The sequence below is a fragment of the Plecotus auritus genome (genome assembly GCF_963455305.1).
Source record: "Plecotus auritus genome assembly, chromosome: 1".
NCBI lineage: Eukaryota > Metazoa > Chordata > Mammalia > Chiroptera > Vespertilionidae > Plecotus > Plecotus auritus.
Window position 1 is genome coordinate 46,002,819 of NC_137770.1, and position 19,428 is coordinate 46,022,246.

General features: G+C 39.1%; 1 protein-coding gene across 3 annotated transcripts in view; it reads left to right on the top strand.

Annotated features, from left to right (window-relative positions):
• L2HGDH (L-2-hydroxyglutarate dehydrogenase) overlaps positions 1-19,428 on the top strand; it is a 36,998-nt gene that overhangs the window by 14,028 nt on the left and 3,542 nt on the right. The window contains exons 5-10 of one of the 3 annotated variants that reach the window (XM_080665613.1): positions 2,110-2,272; positions 3,984-4,018; positions 10,125-10,292; positions 11,221-11,378; positions 12,495-12,626; positions 12,784-14,808. In XM_080665613.1, coding sequence (XP_080521739.1) covers positions 2,110-2,272; positions 3,984-4,018; positions 10,125-10,292; positions 11,221-11,378; positions 12,495-12,626; positions 12,784-12,790 — 663 coding nt within the window. In that variant the 3' untranslated portion in view covers positions 12,791-14,808. Of the gene's footprint in view, positions 1-2,109; positions 2,273-3,983; positions 4,019-10,124; positions 10,293-11,220; positions 11,379-12,494; positions 12,627-12,783; positions 14,809-19,428 lie in introns of those variants that run through there. The other 2 variants (XM_080665614.1, XM_080665612.1) reach the window with 2 other exon arrangements.

The following is a 19,428-nucleotide window of genomic DNA, read 5'->3' on the forward strand; positions in this document are numbered from 1 at the left end:
GCGTGGCAGTCAATTAGCATATTCCCTCCTTATTGGCTGTGGGTGCCACCATCTTTGAGGGCGGGGCAGTCAATTAGCATATTCCCTCCTTATTAGCTATGGGCGCTACTATCTTTGCAGCAGCGTGAGGGTCAATTAGCATATTCCCTCTTTATTAGATAGGATAATATCAAATATTATTTTAAAACCACAACAATGACATGCTGTGCTGGTCAAACAAGAAGACAGCAGCATTTACCAGTCATACTCAGCTTCTGGGTCTTAGTTATCCTGGGAACCAGGCAATCCTCTTAGGGAAGATTAATAGAGAAAACTAATATTCTCATACACATTAAGGCAAGATAAAATGATACTATTACTAAAGATTCCTCAAAGTATAGTCCATACTTAGTGTGTGAAATTCTGTTTTTATCATTTTCTTCAGAATTAGAAAAGGATACATTTATTCCAAAAAATTGAGTAAGTAATGCTTGTAAATCATTCATCTATAGATTTTGAACATATCTTGGCAAAACACACACACACACACAGATACACACACACACACACACACACACACACACAAAACACCAGAAGAACAACCCAGGCTGTTAATTTCTCATATTACCTGAAGAGAAAGTTTGAATTAACCATATGTGATCTTCATTCAGTATTTGCAGTCTTGAAAATAGAATCTGCAGCAAATCAAATCAATGCTCTGTAAACATATGAACAATTCTGAGTTCTCACTGAGTGTGTATGACATATGATCCACTACTGGGAAAACCTCAGTGGAGTTTATTTAAAACTTTAATTGGAGAACATTATGCTAAGTGAAATAAGCCAGTAATAGAAAGACAAGTACCATATGACTTCGCTCATATGTGGAATTTAATGAACAAACTGAACTGACTACCAAGCAAAATAGAGACAGACTCATAAAGAGCAAGCATCCAGCTCTGGTGTGTGTATGGGGGCAGGGGTGGGAGAGCGGTTGAGGAAAAAAAGAGAACTCGTAGACATGGACAACAGTGGGGAGAGGAGGTGGGAGAGAGCCTAGAGGGGATAAATGGTGATGGGAAAAATTAAATAAAAAAAAACATAATTGTTTAGTGATACAGAATTCTACTCAATCAGATATGAATCAGGATGAGGGATGAATAAAACTGAAAAACTCATTGTAGCAGCTAGAAGAGCCTAGCAAAATGAACTCCTTTAAGGAGGAGAATTATTTTCTTATTATAGAAATTTTCTTATTTAGTTAGTATTACTTCTTATATCTGGACATATTGAATCTATATATATATAAAAGCCTAAGTGACCATCACGACAGAATGACCGGAATGACTGGTCGACCAGTTGCTATGATGTGCACTGACCACCAGGGGGCAGATGCTCAAGGAAGGAGCTCCCCCCTGGTGGTCATTGCGCTCCCCCTGAGTGCGCTCCCACTCAGCCAGAAACCAGGCTCACGGCTGGCGAGCACAGCTGTGGTGGTGGAAGCCTCTCCCAACTCCGTGGCACCACTACTGAGTTGCAGCAGCAGGCACAGCAGGCCAGGATGAGTGCAAGCGGCGTGGCGCCTGGCCCCAGTTCTGGCTCCTCCCTAGCTGCCTGCCACTTGGGGCACTGCTATATCCCTCGGGGGATGTCTGACTGGCCTGCAGGGATGGGGCCTAAACTGGCAGTTGGACATCCCCTGAGGGGTCCTGGATTGTGAAAGGGTGCAGGCTGGGCTGAGGGACACCCATGCATGAATTTTGTGCACCGGGCCTCTAGTGTATACATACAGGGTGAGGCAAAACTAGGTTTACAGCTGTGAGTACATGAAACTCAGAGTTCATTCTTGTATATATTTTTAATTATTGTATCATTTTCCATATGAGCAACTGTAAACCTACTTTTTGTCCCACCCTGTATACTCAAGTTCAAATTCAGGCACTATGGAGCAAGCTTTTATTTTATTTTTCCTAAAAATTATCAGGGTTTTTTTCCCTCAAGAAAGCATAATGTGTGTTACCCATCAAAATAACCATTAAAAAATTTCAGCACAAAATAAAATTTATTCAACAAACTGTTCTTGGTGATTTTTAATTGTATTGCCTTGACTTTTTCATAATCCTATCCCAGGGTCTAATGGCTATTGATTGCCCATATACTGGCATTGTGGACTATCGTCAGGTGGCTTTGTCATTTGCCCAGGATTTCCAAGATGCGGGTGGCTATGTCTTGACCAATTTTGAAGTAAAAGATATTGAAATGGCTAGAGAAAGTCCTTCAAGAAGTGAAGATGGTAAGCCGTCCTTGTCTTTTCTTTGAATAGTTGTATTGACTTCTAAACAAATTTGGGACTGCTTTTGGCTGGGGTAGTGCTGGGGGAGGTCCACCAGGAACTGGGCTAGAGTAGGGCACAGAGCTGGAGGCAGGTGCAGAGGGTAATATTGGACGTGGGAAAACTGGGGCTTCCAGCAAGTCTTGCGTTGATAGAACTAGGCACTGATCGGACACTTCTGACTGATGTTACAACCTGAGCTGCCAAGGCTGTTTGTATAAAACTAGAGTCCTGGTGCACAAATTCGTGCACAGGTGGGGTCCTTCGGCCTGGCCGGCAATCGGGCTGATCAGGGCGTCTCTCCCAGTCCCAATTGGGGCCGATCAGGGTCAGGGGTAGGGCCGGTAGGGGCTGTGGGAGGTTGGCTGGCCAGCCAGTGAGGAGGAGCTACGGGAGGTTGGCCAGCTGCAGGAGGTTGGCTGTGGGAGCGCATTGACATCAGGGGGCAGCTCCTGCGTTGAGCGTCCGCCCTTGGTGGTCAGTGTGCATCATAGCAACTAGTCAACCGGTCGTGCCGGTCGTTTGGTTGTACCAGTGGCTTAGGATTTTATATATAGACTAAATGCATGAAATTCGTGCAAGGGCCTCAGCCCTCGCAGCTGCAGCAACTTGCCTCGGCTCTCATAGCTGTGGCGGCTTGCCTCAGCCCCAGCCCCGGCTTCGTCGGAAGGTCATTCAGCTGTCCAGTCTAATTAGCATATTACGCTTTTATTATTGTAGATTAGCCCCCAAATCCTTCCTTACCTGTAGGTTAGAGTCAGAATCTCTGGGGATGTTTGTTAAAACTGCAGACTTTAGCATCACCCAGTCTTACTGAAGCAGATTGTCTGTGGATAAGACATGACTTAGCCATTCTGAACTACCCGCTTTGGGGATTTTCTTTTTTTAACTAAATGAATCGGTTTGTAAATTTTGAATTTGCTTTGGGGAAATTTGAGGGAAAATGTAGTGCTGGATTTATTCTTCTTTGACAGGTTTTTCTTTTTGGAGATATGGGCCATATGAATCATCCTCCCAGTGTCCTATTAAATTCTAAGATGATGAGCAAAATTGTTAAATAATTAAGATTGTTATAGGTAGGTAGCATAATCAATCAAGTGTATTCAAGGTAAAAGTAGGTCATATTCTTTAACTGTTGCACTTATGTGTTATAAGACTTCGAGATTTCTTGTATCTGATTGGAAACTAATTTTATAAATACTTTATTATTGGAAGATTTTGTGTTTTAATAACTTTTGCTTCTTTTCACAACCTAGAATCTACAGAGATCCAGTAACCAACATTTGGACAAGTGTCATAACATTAGTCCAGTGGGAAATACATACTGATTTATGATGATCCATTTTATAGCATGGTGTTTAGATTTGTAGGTCAGAGAAAAAAGCTGGGGCTGCCTATGCTAGAGCTGAAGTGGGGGGAGGTTGAGAAGCATAGATTAAATGAATTCATATAAAATAATCTAAAAAACATGCCAGAGTTTTATATATTGTCAAATATGAACTAGTTTAATCTTATTACTTGGTAAAAGCTTCAGAATGAAATGTGGAAAGTAATCATGGTTATGACAAGAAACTCATTTAAATTTGTTACTAGTATATTTCAAATACTGTAGCCCTTCTTTTACTAAAAATAAATCTTTCACCAATTCCTTTTTCCTTTTTTTTTTTTTCAGGGATGAAATATCCAATTGTTATAAGGAATACAAAGGTAAAGATTCTTAAGCAAAACTACTTTCATCTATTTTATCTACTTTTATCCCCTCTCCTTTCTTTTCTTTAAATTTTATTTTATTGATTTTAAAGAGAGGAAGAGAGAGAAAGATATCGATTGGTTGCCTCCCACACACACCGGGACCAGGGATTGAACCCACAACCCAGGTATGTGATCTGACTGGGAATTGAACCTGCTTCCTTCTGGTGTATGAGATGATGCTCAAACAACTGTGCTACACTGTCCAGGACCCTCTCCTTTCTTAAAAAGTTGAATTAACCACAGTGCTGTATTTTATGTCAGTGAATGAAATTTGTCTAATGTAAGGTTATTCCGAAAGAAATTCTTTGAGAATAATATAACAGTTTTCATTCTAAGAAGGGTTTCAACTTGAAATGTATTCATATAGTGACAGTGCCAGCAAAAAATAGGATTATAAGTACTTGGAGTATTTAATTTTAAGGCAAAACTGATAGATATTTCATTGTTCTACCTGCTTATCTATATTATCAACTCTCTACTAATGAGAAGACTTGGGGCAGGGTGTAGATTGTACAGAGGGAGATAGACTGCCTTCCTTCATCTTCCCATAATCTAAAACAAGAACTATTTGATGGATAGAAGTATTGCATTCTCTGTGTTGTTCCTGAATGATCAGAGTTCAGTCAGGAAAGCAGAGTCCATAATGAGTGTAGTCGTATTTATGGTAGGAATTAGATCTGACACATTGTGAAACCATCTGGGAAGCCAAGGTTCAGAAGGAGAGTTGGTAGATTAGAGGCATATCCAGCCAGTCTGAGAAGCCAAAGTGTATCCACCTGCTGAAGTGGAACCGCAAATGAGAAGCTCATGAGGAGATCTGGGGGAGCTCTTGTCTACAGCAGTTGGTCAGTAGGATTAGTATGTGGGAAGCAGAGCTGGGTGTGGAGCTATAATTCACTTGGCAGTGAGTGTTTATCACTACCTTGGCCTAGAGTGACCTTCAGTGAATAGTGGCTGCTACTTTACTTCTACATGTCAAATCACATTTAATTCCTGTTTTGGTCAACTTTAAGATGGAACCATATAGGGAGGGGATTCTGTCAAGCATAATTCCCAGTTTAACCAAATTGACACAGTATAGCCTCCCACAGTCCATCCCTTTTCAATTTGCCATCCAATCACACCCCTCATAACCATATTACTTTCCAAATAAAGACAGTAATAAAATCATGCTTCCACCTACAAGGCTCAACTATCTTTCATACAACTGAAGACATGCCTACTACCATAACAGAATACCACAGGCTTAAACAACAGAAATTTATTTTGTCACAGTTCTGGAGGCTCAAAGTCTAAGATCAAGGTGCCATCAGGACTGGTTTCTAGTGAGAGCTTTCTCAGCTTATAGATGACTGCCTTCTCACTGTGACCTCACTTGGTGTCTTCTCTGGGCATGCTCATATAGTGACAGTGCTACTATAGTGACAGAAAGAGGGAGAGGAAGAGAGAGAATATGAGAATGTGAGCACACACAATTTTTTGTGTGTCTTTCTCTTATAAGAACACCAGTCCTATCAGATTAGGGCTTCACTCCTGTGACCTCATTTAACCTTAATGATCTCCCTGAAGGCTCTATCTCCAAGCATAGTCAAATGGGGAGTTGAGGCTTCAACATATGAATTTTTGGAGAAAGGGGAACACAATTCATTTTATAACAATGAGGAAGAAGAAAGAATTGGTTAATTATATCTTTATTTCACAGTAAGGAAGAAATTACTACTGCATTTCTCATAACTATATTCCTCATTTATGTCACCAATCATGTGGTCATGTGGTCATATTTATAATTTCCTTCTTCCACTATCTATTCCGTAGTCCCTTGGCCGTTGGCAAGCCTCTCAGCTGGTCATGGTTCCTAGTCTGGCGGGAAAACTCAAACTTTTATTCCTGAAGTGTCTCTGCCATTAGCAGCCCTGCCTTTTTTATGTTGTAGTGGTTTCCATCAACTTTTATAGCAATGAGTGGGGTTACCAAGAGATAGCCCAGGAGATCTATAACCCAAACGTACTCCTCTTTATCATTCCCAAGCTCTCTGTGTGGTAGCAACTCTCTTTCAGTTATGCAATTCAGTCCCAGATGGTGTGATTTCTGGTCAGGGCACTTGCCTGGGTTGTGAGCTCGATTGCCAGTAGGGGGCATTCAGGAGGCAAGCCAAACAATGATTCTCTCTCGTCATTGATGTTTCTTTCTCTCCCTCTCCCTTCCTCTCTGAAATCAATAAAAATACATATATATTTTTAAAATTATCCCATTCAGTACAGTAATCTTCTTTGCCCTTTGATTCACTGTCACGAGAAACTCGAAGTGGCCAGGTGTGACAGTATTAACGTCTAGCGTAATGGAACCATTGCTTATTCTCTAATGGAAGCATTTCTCCCTTGGGACCTAAGACTTCTAAACCATTAGAGCCCACAGTTGTGGGGCGAGGAAGCAGAAATTTGGATTAGAAGCAGAACCTAGTGGATTATTGTAAGGTGCTACTCCCATTTCTATCTCTTGATTTTCTGGCCTGTGATCCCTGACTATAGGAGAAACAATGCCATATATTAATCACTGATTTAGAGCATATAGTGCATCTGGAAGACTTTGCCCCACCCCTGCAGGGTGTTGCTAGTCAGCTAGTGCCGTTACTGAATCTTCAAAAGTCCTTTCCACTTCGTCACCCAGCAGCTTCAGGATGCTTGGGGAAATGATAACATCAGTGAATTCCACAAGCATGAGCTTATCATCATACTTCATTTACTGTAAAATAAGCTCACTGATCAGAAGTAATGCTTCTGGGTAAAATACCATAAAATTGATTAAGATGGTGGTTTCCACAGAAGCGTTGTGGGCAGGGAAGACAAATCTATATCAGTGAGGACTAAGTGCTGCTCCCCGCCTCTTTATTTAAATTGGGAGATTGAGCATTCTCCCAAGAGCAGATTGAGTGGCTATAGACACATCAGCCTTAGTAAGTCCATGTTGCTGATCCCACACATCACCTCCATCCTTACTGCCATAATCATTTAGTTTGTGAAGTCATTGGGTAAGGACAGAGGTGGCTGGGAAAGAGGCTAACTAATGTTCGCAGAGTAGGTCATCTTGTCTATGATTATTAAAATCTTTCTCTGCCCCAGTTACTCTTCAGTGAGCATCCATATGGAACTTAAATACCTTTATCCTCCGAGCCTTTTTGGAGAGGTCCATTCATATACCTCTTCTCCAGAGCTCCTTTGCCTGACCAGCCAGCCAAGCCATTAGTCATTGCACATGCAACTGTATAGATGCCTACCTTTAGCCATCTCTCTTTCTGGGAGAGATAAACAACCAGTACAGTGTTCAAAGTTCTACCTGCTGGGAGCATTTCCACAGTCCTTTGGGCCCCTCTCAGGTGGGGCTCTGGTGCTGCCACTGTTTACTTTCGAGTGGTGCCAGAATGGTGTGCAGAACCATTTGTAAAGCAGGCCTCTATTTTTTTCTTCCTTGGCCAACTGAGTATAGAGAATTTCCCATGGGGGCACAGGGGCAAGTTGAGAGGGAGAAGGTAATTTTGTTGTTAATTCTCACCCAAGGATATTTTTTCCATTGATTTTTTAGAGAGAGTGGAAGAGAGAGAAACAGATGTGAGAGACACATCGATTGGTTGCCTCCCGCACATGCCCTGGCCAGGGCCAGGGATCCAACCTGCAACCCAGGTACACGCCCTTGACTAGGAGTCAAACCCACAACCCTTCAGTGCGTGGGCCGATGCTCTAACCAGTGAGCACACCGGCCAGGGCAGGAGGAGGTAATTTAGTAGGAGTAGGGATCATGAGAATTTGAGCCACTTGCCTCTGCGACTTATTTATGCCTGCAGGACCTATACAACCCTGATCTTGTATATTCTACTTCCTCTTGATAACAGAGTGCCACTGTACACACCCAGTTTTGTGGCTTGGTGAGTCAGACAATACCCTCTTAATAATGGATAGTTCACATGGTAGCTTGGTGGCCTGTGGTCAAATGTTGAGTCAGAGCCAGAAGCACTTTCTCAGAAGGAGGATAATTATCTGCAGAGGATGGTATAACTTTCCTCCAAAGTCGTAAAGTTCTGTGCTCGGATTTCACCTACAAGGGCCTTCCAAAGTCTCCGTAAAACATGACTCTCTGCCACAGACACTTTGAGTCCCGTCAGATCTGCTGGCAGAGCAACCAGAGTCTCTATTCAAAGAACGATTAAAAGTCTGTTTCTGCCCCTACCTGCAGGTTATTTTTACTAGAGTATGGCATCATATGATGGCTGATGAGCAGGGGCCTATGGGATACCAGTGGGTTATATTTCACCCACAGTTACTATAATTGTTGACTTTTATTTTGACGTATTCCTTTAGTATAGTTAAATAATAATTTAAAAATTTGAGTCAACTTACCAAGTTGAACATCTGTGCTTTTATGAGGTTAAAAGAAAAGGAATTTTAAAAAAATAAACTTTTGAAGGGAGGATTTGGAAACTAAAATTTATAGATTGCATATAGGAGAAAAGTCTGTTTCACTTATGAAATAGCAATAGAGATGAATAGTTTAATTTTTTAAAGAAATGTATTTTTTAACAAATGCTGTGTATCATTCAATGTTTACCTAAATTTACATTTTGGATGTGAAATTAGTGTGAATGTAATTATTGTTTCATCTATATCATAAAATGATTTTAGAGACCTGTGATAGTTTTTAATCATTTCTTCCTTTGGAACTGTTCCTTGAGTTTTTTAAAAGAGAACTGTTAAATTATTAGAATGCTGTTACCATTCTACAGATTCTCTTATCATTACATTTATCATATGGCTTATCTACATTTTATGTTCTAAGAATGAGAGAATTGCTGGCATTTCAAGTAAGGACTGGTAGATTCATATCACATGAAATATTTCTTGTACTTCTGCTATATAACTCCAGATGAACAGGAAAGATATTAACCAATTTAGAAGAAGTCATGTTTTTTGTTGTTGTTGACACTAGCCCCTTGACTTCAAGTGTCTTAAAACTACATGGTTTAGCCTAGGTAATTTGAACTCACTGCAAAGAAGTTTCATCTGATTTTTGTCAGAAGTGTGACTTGTATAACTCTTGAAAAGAGGCTTACCTTGGTAGGTAAGCAAAAATAGGATGCATACAAAGTTAGAATAAGGCTGAACCACTAAGGGCTGAAAAGAAAGAGAATATTAAGACAGATGAGAACTCTGAGGCTTCAGAAACAGGTCATCTGGGGAGGAAATCTAACAAGAAATTACCTGAGCAAGGAGATGCTAGTTTTTACTGTGTGAGAAGTAAAGAGATAGGAATTGGAGTGTGGTGGTGAATTGGGGTTAAATGAAATTATTTAGGAAATAGGGTAGTAAATTAGCTAACCCTAGCAGAGTTCATCTAAAAATATGTAAGTGATAATCACAAATAAAATTTATGGGGAAATACCACAGCCTAAGATTAGCAGTCTCCTAGTTGTTAAAGCAAACCTTGACTGTAGGGTGTTCTCAGTAAATGTGGATTGAATGAATGGGGTTTTGAAAGTAGCCTCAGTTTGCAAAGTAGACATTGATCAGGAAGGAGAAATTGGTTGGTGGTGGGTTGTAGTGTGAAGCAACCTGATAATTAACAGGATAATTACTCATAGATAAGATAGGAGAAGCTGTCTGAAATACAGAGGCAGCCAAACTTGTGGGGGGGACATCTAACTGAAGTTTGCTTCATCATGCAACAAATAGTTAAGAAGTTCTGTGGTCTTAGTAAAGTGTGTGTGTGTGTGTGTGTGTGTGTGTGTGTGTGTGCGTGCTGTGTGTATCTTGTTAAGTATTCTCACTAGGTAGGTCAACCATTGAATCATTAAAGTACAAAATTTAAGGTGACATCCTCTTACCTGCCACTAGCCTAAGTTTCTAGCTGCCACCTAAATGCTGAAGAATTTGTTTTGCTAATACTTGCATTTAATTTCCTCTTTAAAAAGGAATAAAAAGAAAAATGTCCCTTTCTGTATACTTATTTATTGTTTCTTCTATCACCTGTTTTTCTGCTTACTAAAAATTATTTTTCTTCTCTTACACACTAGGGAGAGGAAGTTCAATGTCAGTATGTTGTGACATGTGCAGGACTTTACTCAGACCGTATTTCCGAGCTGAGTGGCTGCAGTCCTGATCCTCAAATTGTACCATTCCGGGGGGATTACCTGCTCTTGAAGCCAGAAAAATGCTATCTTGTGAAAGGAAATATTTATCCGGTAGGTATGATGCTTTTGCAGTCTCATCCTTCTCAAGATGACGGGGCAGAAAGGGAATGAAACAAAAACTTTTATCTGGGTCAGAACTAAGAGATAATTTGAAGGGCTTTTTATGCAAGCTTTTTATCTTTTTCTCTTATGGTTAAATTCCTGAACATTTATTCTGATATCATAGTCATTAACTTATACTAAATTGCCCACAAGTACATGTCTTCAGAAAGCATGAGTGCATCATGGGAAGGGCTAGCAAGAAATAACCCAATTCTCCCTCCTGTCTGGTGGAAGGAACACTCATAAGAGAACTTGCCCTTTTTGCATGCCCAGATACCCAGCCCTCTTTCTCAGTTCTGCCAATAGGTGTAGAAAAAGGGGTGTGGCCACTCTGTAGTTTCATGATGGAGAAGACAGAGCCTTTTAAATGAAGAGTTCATTCTGCATGGAACTACTAGGTTGAACCAGATGGAATTACTAATATTCCCCTACTTAGCGTTTTTGACCTTTCCAAAACATCCATTGCATGTGCTCTATCCCAGTACATTCCGACTTTACAAAAGCCTGTGCTATGAATGTGTGTGTGTTTCTGGCAGCTCTGATTTTACTTGCCAGCCACATACATCCCTAGTTGGAGGTGTGGTGGGAGAGTAAGCTGGGGAATAACCTGAAGTAGGACAGTTTTTTGTTTTTTTTTTCTTTACCCAGAAAGAAGAATAGATAGGAGTGTATATTAGTGTCAATAGCATCAGTGTTTTCTGTGTGGCATTCGTAGGCAGAAGCATGTAAATAAAAAGTATATCTCAGTACAGATCAAAATAATACAAATTAAATGCATGGGAAGAAAGTGATTTATATTACCAGTTGAATATTTGCATGCATGCTAAAATGCAGTATGGAACAGGGCTAACAGTACTTTGCTGTGTTAAATCCGTAGGTCCCAGATAGCCGGTTTCCTTTCCTGGGAGTTCATTTCACACCAAGGATGGATGGCAGTATTTGGCTAGGGCCTAACGCAGTTCTTGCCTTTAAACGAGAGGGCTACAAACCCTTTGACTTCAGTGCCAGAGATATTATGGATGTAATTACCAAGAGGTAACTAATTTACTTTAAAAAGTGATTTTGTGTGTTTATATTCTTAACATGGGAAATTTTGCCTTTCTTGAAATTCTATTTATTGGGTAAATCCTCACATTTGTGATTATTATGTTGATTTTTTATTAATCTAAATTAAGAGCTTTAAAGAATAAGAATAATGTTTTAACTATCTCAGGGAAATTCTGATGACCCAGGGTGAAGTGTTGGTTAAAAATAACAAGACCAAGACCCAGTCACATACGTGTGTGACAATCCAAACCTCGTTTAGCTAACCTTCTAGTTGCATTTGGAAAAAAAAAAAAAAGTTTCAAAATCAGTAGATGGCTTACTTTGATAAAGTGATTTCAAGCCAGTCACCATCATTTTGAAAACCACTGGAGAAACTTCGGAGAACCAAAGTTGTTTCCTTCTGTGGAAAATTAACAATGTGTTGACCCGAGACACAGAATCTTTATTGTAAGAACTCAGTAAGGTGTTGTGTGTTTTTTGGGGGGAAGGGTTCATTTTAGCAGTGTTGCTCTCCAGAGGTTTTCACATGCAAAATTACTAGAAAGCTTTTTAAGCTATACTTGAATTTCACCTTCTATAGATTCTGAAACAGAAGGTTTGGGATGGGGTTTTCTAGCATGTGTGCTTTAAAAATACATATATACATAGACTACACAGAGTCTCACGTGAGAATCATTACTAGAGTATCTTACCTCTGGCTGATAAAAACAACAACAAACAAACAAACAAAAAACGGTAAACATCTATCTTACTTCTTTAATGTCCTGAGGTAAAGACCTGCTAATGCCTCTTAGGTGTGTTTTGAAAGCATGTAACATTTGTATCAGAAAGCCTTTTGGTTGGCAGGCGCCACAGAATTCTAGTTTGAAACCAGCATTCTCACGTCATCTAAGTTTGAAAGGTGTTTACCTTTGGTTTTGGTTTCATTCCTTTGATGAGGCTTCCTTCTTCTAGTGGCCAAAAGTTGATTTTCTTTTAATATGTGGTTTTTCTGACTTTGCCTAGATTTCTGTGATGCCCCTGTCCAAAACACCTTTAGTTGTAAAGGTGTTTCATAGTAATAAAGAATTCCTTTCTCTCAAAGGTTTTATTTTCTGTTTCCAGTGGCTTGATTAAACTGGTGTCCCAGAATTTCTCCTATGGAGTCAGTGAGATGTATAAAGCCTGTTTTCTCAGTGCAACGGTGAAGCACCTTCAGAAGTTTATCCCTGAAATTACTGTCAGCGATATACTTAGGTAAGAAAAGGCCATGAGGATTGTAAATACAGTCATGATTTAGGGGAACTCAGGAGGTGGGTCTCACTTGGTGATTCACAGGCTCCCTTTCAGTCAGCGTGTCCACTGAATCTTTGTGTGCTCTCTTTCCCAGCAAGTTGTTGTGTTCCCTTTGCAGTGCATGAGTTGGGTATTGCTGAATGGTGGCCCTCAGTGCTGGAACTACGTCTGCCATTTATAATGATCTAGACTACCTTACAGCATTAAACGGAAATCTCCATTGCATCTGTATTGATATGCCACCGTCCACCGTCACCTTGTGTCTAGCTATCACTCATAATAAAAAAAAAAATCTTTGTCTGAAATTTTTTCAAAAAGATTTTTTATTGATTTCTAGAGAAGGAGGGAGACGGGTGGAGAGAGAGAGAGGGAGAGAAACATCAATGTGAGAGGGAAACATCAGTTGGCTGCCTCCTGCACACCCCTTACCAGGGATTGAGCTCAAAACCTAGGTATGTGCCCTGAACCGGAATCGAACTGGCAACCATGTGGTGCACAGGATGATGCCCAACTAACTGAGCCATACCATCCAGGGCTTGTCTGAAATTGTTAAGATCTCCCTGGTCTTGGCCTCTTGTGATTCCAAAGCCTTTTTACTTTAATTCTGTATAAGATCAATGGTCACCATATTAACTAATTAGGTAATAAACACATTACAATACTCTATTTTGTTTGATTCTTAAAACCTTCTAGAAAAACACTCCTATACTTGGCATCTTACCTTGCTTCTTCTCTACTGCTTTTTTTTTCTTTTTGGGGATCCTATCCCACTCAGCGACTCTACTTTCAGGAAAGAAGTGGGAAATAGTGTAGTAACTATCAATGTGAGTCAAAGGAAGAATTACTTAAATTGTTTTGGTGGTTTGTTTGTTTTTTCTTAAAGGTCAAAAGCTTTCTGGACTTGATCTGTAAATTGTCCTAAATGCTACCCGAGCCTATTTCCTTTTCTCTTTGGTGACATTTGTATGATGTTCACCTTTTCCCCTGAATAAGCCATTTGTTAGGCCTAATCAGCAGTGTACTCTGAGATACTCCCCTCCATGAATCCATCCCATGAATCTTCAGAGAACTAAATGTCTGTCGCCTCGGTAACAGCTGCAGAACTTGCTTGGTGTAAAATGTCAGCAGCTTGACTATCTGGGAAGAGAGCAATCATCATGTCAGCTGTCTCCCTTAGGGGAACGTCCTGATCTAAGTCTGACTCTAATATATCATTCGCAGACCAGCCTCTTTGAATCCTTAGAAGAACTATTAAAACCCAGCTAATGTTTTACTCCTATCTCTCTCACCCCTCTACTTACCTTTTGAAATGGAAGGGATAAAAATATCTAGGCTTTATTTTCTTTCACTCTTCTATAAATAAAGGCTTTTATGTTTTTAGTGGTTTGCTTTAGCAAACTTGTTATGTTTTATATCTGAAAATAAGTTGGTCAAATCTGGTGTCTGTTACTGCTATTGATATTCCTTGGAAAATACAATAGGTGTATAAATAGTTGCAGTGAATTCACTACTCATATTCGATTACCACCCTTTTGTAAAAGCCTGAGGGAAACTCTTTAGACCAGTGGATTTCATAAGTTAGAACTGGACTGGGGCTGGTGGGTTTTGGTGAACACTTCTTTGTCTCTGGGTGTGAGAGTGTTGATTTCAATTACCAATTTCATTAGCGGTAGTAGAGAAGGGTATGCAGCACTGTAGGCAGGTGCATTTAGGGACAAATTCACCCCAATCACAGATGAGTTTCTCTTTGGAGATAGAGAATAATTCCATTTACTCCTTCCCTTTTATTCAATTCTTATCACGATTAAATGTGGGAAATTATCAATAAAAAAGGAAGTTATAGAAGGTATGTTTGATACCATTTATATAAGATTACACAATACCACATATTATTTATGGATTGCACATGTAATGTGAAAATAAAAACAAATACAGTGGTAAACACCTAATTCAGGAGAGTGGTTACCATTGGGGAGAGAAGGGAATGGGATCCAGAGAGTTCCACAGGGGCTATTATCATATCTATAATGCTTTATTTCTTAAGCTGTTTGTTAAGAAAACAGGTGTTCATCATATTATTCTTTGTACTTTGTCATATGCCTGGAATATTAAATAATAATAATAAAAATGATCGGTAGACTTTCCTGCATTGTGAAGTCCAGTTCTTGCTTATCATGCAACCCACTGTAGTAAAACCATAAATGCTGTACCAGTAATATTGAGACAGAAGCATATTAAGCAGTTCTGGATAGTAAAAGAGAACTGAAGTAGCACTTTCAGTGGGATATTTAGCTCAGGATGATGTTCTTAAATTGCAGTAACCACCAATGAGCATCTGGCTTGACTTCTCATTTCCTAGCCCAGTGGTCAGCAAACTGCGGCTCGCAAGCCACATGTGGCTCTTTGGCCCCTTGAGTGTGGCTCTTCCACAAAATACCACAGCCTGGGCGAGTCTATTTTGAAGAAGTGACGTTAGAAGAAGTTTAAGTTTAAAAAATTTGGGTCTCAAAAGAAATTTCAATCGTTGTACTGTTGATATTTGGCTCTGTTGACTAATGAGTTTACACTGACCACTGGCCTAGCCAGAGTATCTTGGACAGTAACTTAACTGGTGAACATTAGATTGGAATGTAAAGTTATAATCTGTCAATATATATGCATTAGGCATAAAAATTTCTCGTTGTTAAATCTGATTTCAAAGGTTCTTAATTTTAGTTCTAAAGTCCTTTAACTTGCTCTGTGATTAATTTGGACATGGTAATCTAACAGCAGTTTGTATCTGTTAACATTGCAAGGATGTAAAAGATAAAGACATAAATGCCAAGATCTCTTCTTTTCTCACTCTTCACTTTGAAATATTTCTTATTTGGGGAATTCTAGAGTAAATTTTTAGGCAAGATGTTTTCATCCTGAGTGATAGCTAAAGACTATACTGTGTCATTGTGAAATGCAAAGGTGAAAGCCAAATATTCCTGCAGTAAAGGTGATCTAGATCAGGGTTTGTTAGTATTGGCACTATTGACATTTGGGGCCAAATAAGTCTTTGTTGTGGGAGACTGTCCAGTTCACTGTAGGATGTTCAGCAGCATCTCTGACGTCTACTGACTAGATGCCAGCAATACTTCCTTGTTGAGACAACCAAAAATTTCTGCAGACATCTCCAAATGTCCTCTAGAGGGCAAAATCTCGCTTGGTTGAGAACCACTAAACTAGTAAATTTGGTAACCCTCGCACTACCCAACACTAAGAGAGTCTGGAGAAAATATAAGAAAAATCCTTTGAAATACATATAGCCGGGAGTGCGAGAAAGTAAGGGGCATCCCAGGAGCAAGGACTAAGGGGAAATAGAAAACCCAAATACTGAGAGGAATTGGTGCTTGATGCTGTCCTAGAGGGGTGAGGAGGATTGACTGATTTTTATATAAATATAGCTATGTTTTATTTTTAATTGCTTTGTGATTTACATTAAAGTAATGCAGATCTTAAGTGGTCAGTGAATTTTTCCAATTGTATAAACTCATGTATCAACCACAGAAAACAAGATATAAAACATTAGGGACTTGTATTTTAGTTGCTACTTAAGTGCTGGAAAGGAGGCCTTGGGTCTGTAAAAGGTAAAAAGTTGGAACTGAGACCCCTGGCTTAATCCAGGGACTCTTGAAAGACTGCACCCTCAGTGAAAAAGAAGTCTTAAAAAAAAAATCCCCTTGGCACCAGGAAGTGTTAAGGAATTTTGTCTGTCCTGGTCTTGAGGGAAGGGAGAAAGTAGGGTGGGTAGAATCTCCTAAAAATCTAGAACCCTGGGCCTCTCCTCACAGCTGTTTGGAGTTTGAACTTATACCACCCAGCTTAATTTAGGAACATTACACTGAGAAACTAATTTGAAAAGTAGGTCCAGACTTGTTCGGATCCTGTTTCAAACTATTTCTTCTTCTCACTCCCTCTCTCACTTTAACCAGGAGAGAAAGAGGGAGAGGGAGAGAGAGAGAGAGAGAGAGAGAGAGAGAGAGAGAGAGAGAGAGAGAGAGAGAGAGAGAGGGGGGGGGGAGAGGGAGAGAGAGAATGAGAATGGGAGAGGGAGAGGATCGGGAGGAGGTATGGAGGGAAGGAAGGAGGGTGAGAGAGAAAATAAGGGTAATTTGACTACAGACTAAATATTGATGATACTAAGCAATAATTAATTAATTATTATTATTATTTTTAAAGAATCCTTTTAGCCCAGCTGGCGTGGCTCAGTGGATGAACGTCAACCTAGGTAGTCATGGTTGGATTCCCAGTCAGGGCATATGCCCAGGTTGCGGGCTTGATCCCCATTGTGGGGTATGCAGGATGCAGCTGATCAATGATTCTCTCTCATTATTGATGTTTCTGTCTCTCCCTCTCCCTTCCTCTCTGAAATCAATAAAAATACATTTTTAAAAAGAATCCTTTTAAAATAAATATACATTGTAGTGAAATGATGTGCCATCTGTAATCTGCTTTTAAATAATCCAGTGAAGAGAAGTGGGCAGTGAGTGGAAATATATATAAAACAAGATTGGCTATGTTGATGATTTATTGAATCTGGGTAATACATACATGGGAGTTCATTATACTCTTTATTCTATTTTTGTACATGTTTAAAAATTCCATTTTTAAAAAAAGTGTTCCCAGGATGGCAATACCTCTGGAGCACCGGATAGAAGCAAATGTAAGACCTCTGTGGAGGGACAAAACCTCAACCTAACCCCCAAAGTTTTCCCCCAGATAAAGTCCTGCTGAACAGAAACTCATCATCGAAAGTTACAAAACACCATAGGTGAGAGTAAGCAGATAGATTAAATACCAGAATAAGATCCCCACAACTTTGAGTAATGGTAATATTAGAAACCATAAAGTAAATATGCTTCAGTGAATTAGAAACAAAAGGAATGGAAAACATGAATAAGAACAAAAACAAAAAAGCAAAAACTTGGGCAAATTTGGAAACCAAATAATTAGAATTTCTAGAATTGAAAAATATAGTTCTTAAATTTTAAAATTCAAATGACTAAGTTTGATAACTGGTTAGACCTTAAGAGAAAATCAGTAAATTAAAATTTGAAGCATTTACTATAGAACAGTGTTGCAAGACAAAGATACATCATGTGGGTAGGTACTAAAGACATCAAGAAGAAAATGAGAAGATTCCAGCCTACATTTCAGAGAGTTCCAGAGAAATTGAGAAGAGGCAATACTTTGAAGAGTGCCTGAGAATTTTCTGGAGTTGACAAAAAGACAAAATTCAGGATGCACAGTGAGTCCCATCTGAATAAATAAAACTAAATGCAAGGATAGAAATAGATTATATAACTTTCAAGTCAATAAAGGAGGAAAAAAGAATATAGAAAACTTAGTAAGTCAAGAAGGAAATGGGAAAATACCAGAAAACCCCCAGTAATACCCCAGTAATATGGTAGAAATCAAACATATTAGTAATTACAGTACATGTAAATGTACTTAATAGTTTGAGATGGAGATTATTAGGTTGAATTTTAAAAATCCATCTATGTACTATGCAAATGCTTTTTGAAGAAAGATGAGTACTGGGTTCATTTCAGATAAAATACACCATAAGGCAAAAATTATTATTAGAGGTTAAGAGGATCACCATAAATTTATTGCATATACATAATATGAAGTACAGAAAACAAAAACTGACACAACTGTAAGCAGAAAACAACAAATCCACAACTATGGTGAATGATCTTAGGTCTATTGATAGAAGACATTAAGCAAATAAAATATACATTTGAATAACACTTGATTTAGTGGATTCATAAGACTCCCCCACCCCCATTACAGAATACTTGTGTTACAGGAAGCGGGTGGAGGGCGGGGGAGAGAGAGAGAGAGAGAAACATCGATGTGAGAGAGACACATTGATTTGTTGCCTCCCGCACATTGCCCCAACGGGGCTGGGGATCAAACCTGCAACCCATGTACACCATATGGGCCTATGCTCTAATAACTTAGCCACACTGGCTAGGGCTGGCTGACTGTATCTTGTGTTCTAAGTGTTGTATCTGATTCTTACTTGGAAATCCTTACAGTTCAAAAAAATCTTGTCCAGATTTCTCTGCAGGCTTCTGTAAGGCAGATTACTTATCTTTATTGTAGAACCTTTCACCCTTGTTATTTTTACTTCTCGCAAATGAATAGTATAGCTGTGTAACTTCAGGCAGGTTACTTAATCACTGTTTCTTCACTGTTAAGTATAAACTGTTACCGACCTCTTAGAGTTGTTGCAAGGATTAAATGAGAGAATTCTTAACACTGAGTAAGCAATTGGTAAATAATAGCTATTATTATCATTATCTCTCCTCAGCCACACTGAGGTCTCAGAGGGCAGAGTTCCCATATTGTTCTTGATATCTTACTCAAGTACTTATCTGCATTGGCCCAGAATCAATAAAAATGTTTATTAATATTATTGTCTAATTTCTTGAGTCTTGTGGTATGTATAAGGCAGGTATTTTCAAACTGTGTTTTCTTGAGCAGATTCAATGAAGGTGCTTTTGGAGTCTAAAAATATTTTATTCACATTTCATCTGTAAATTTCTAAACTATTTCAAAAACAAAAAATCTAATTTGTAAACTCGTGTTATAAAACAGCGCTTTAGTAGTAAAGCCTCTTACTGGTTTAATATACTATCAAGTTAATTCATTTTTGTTCTTATCTTATTATCTCTTTAATTAATTGAAGGTTAGCCCAATATTGAAGGCTAAACTGTTAAAAATTAAA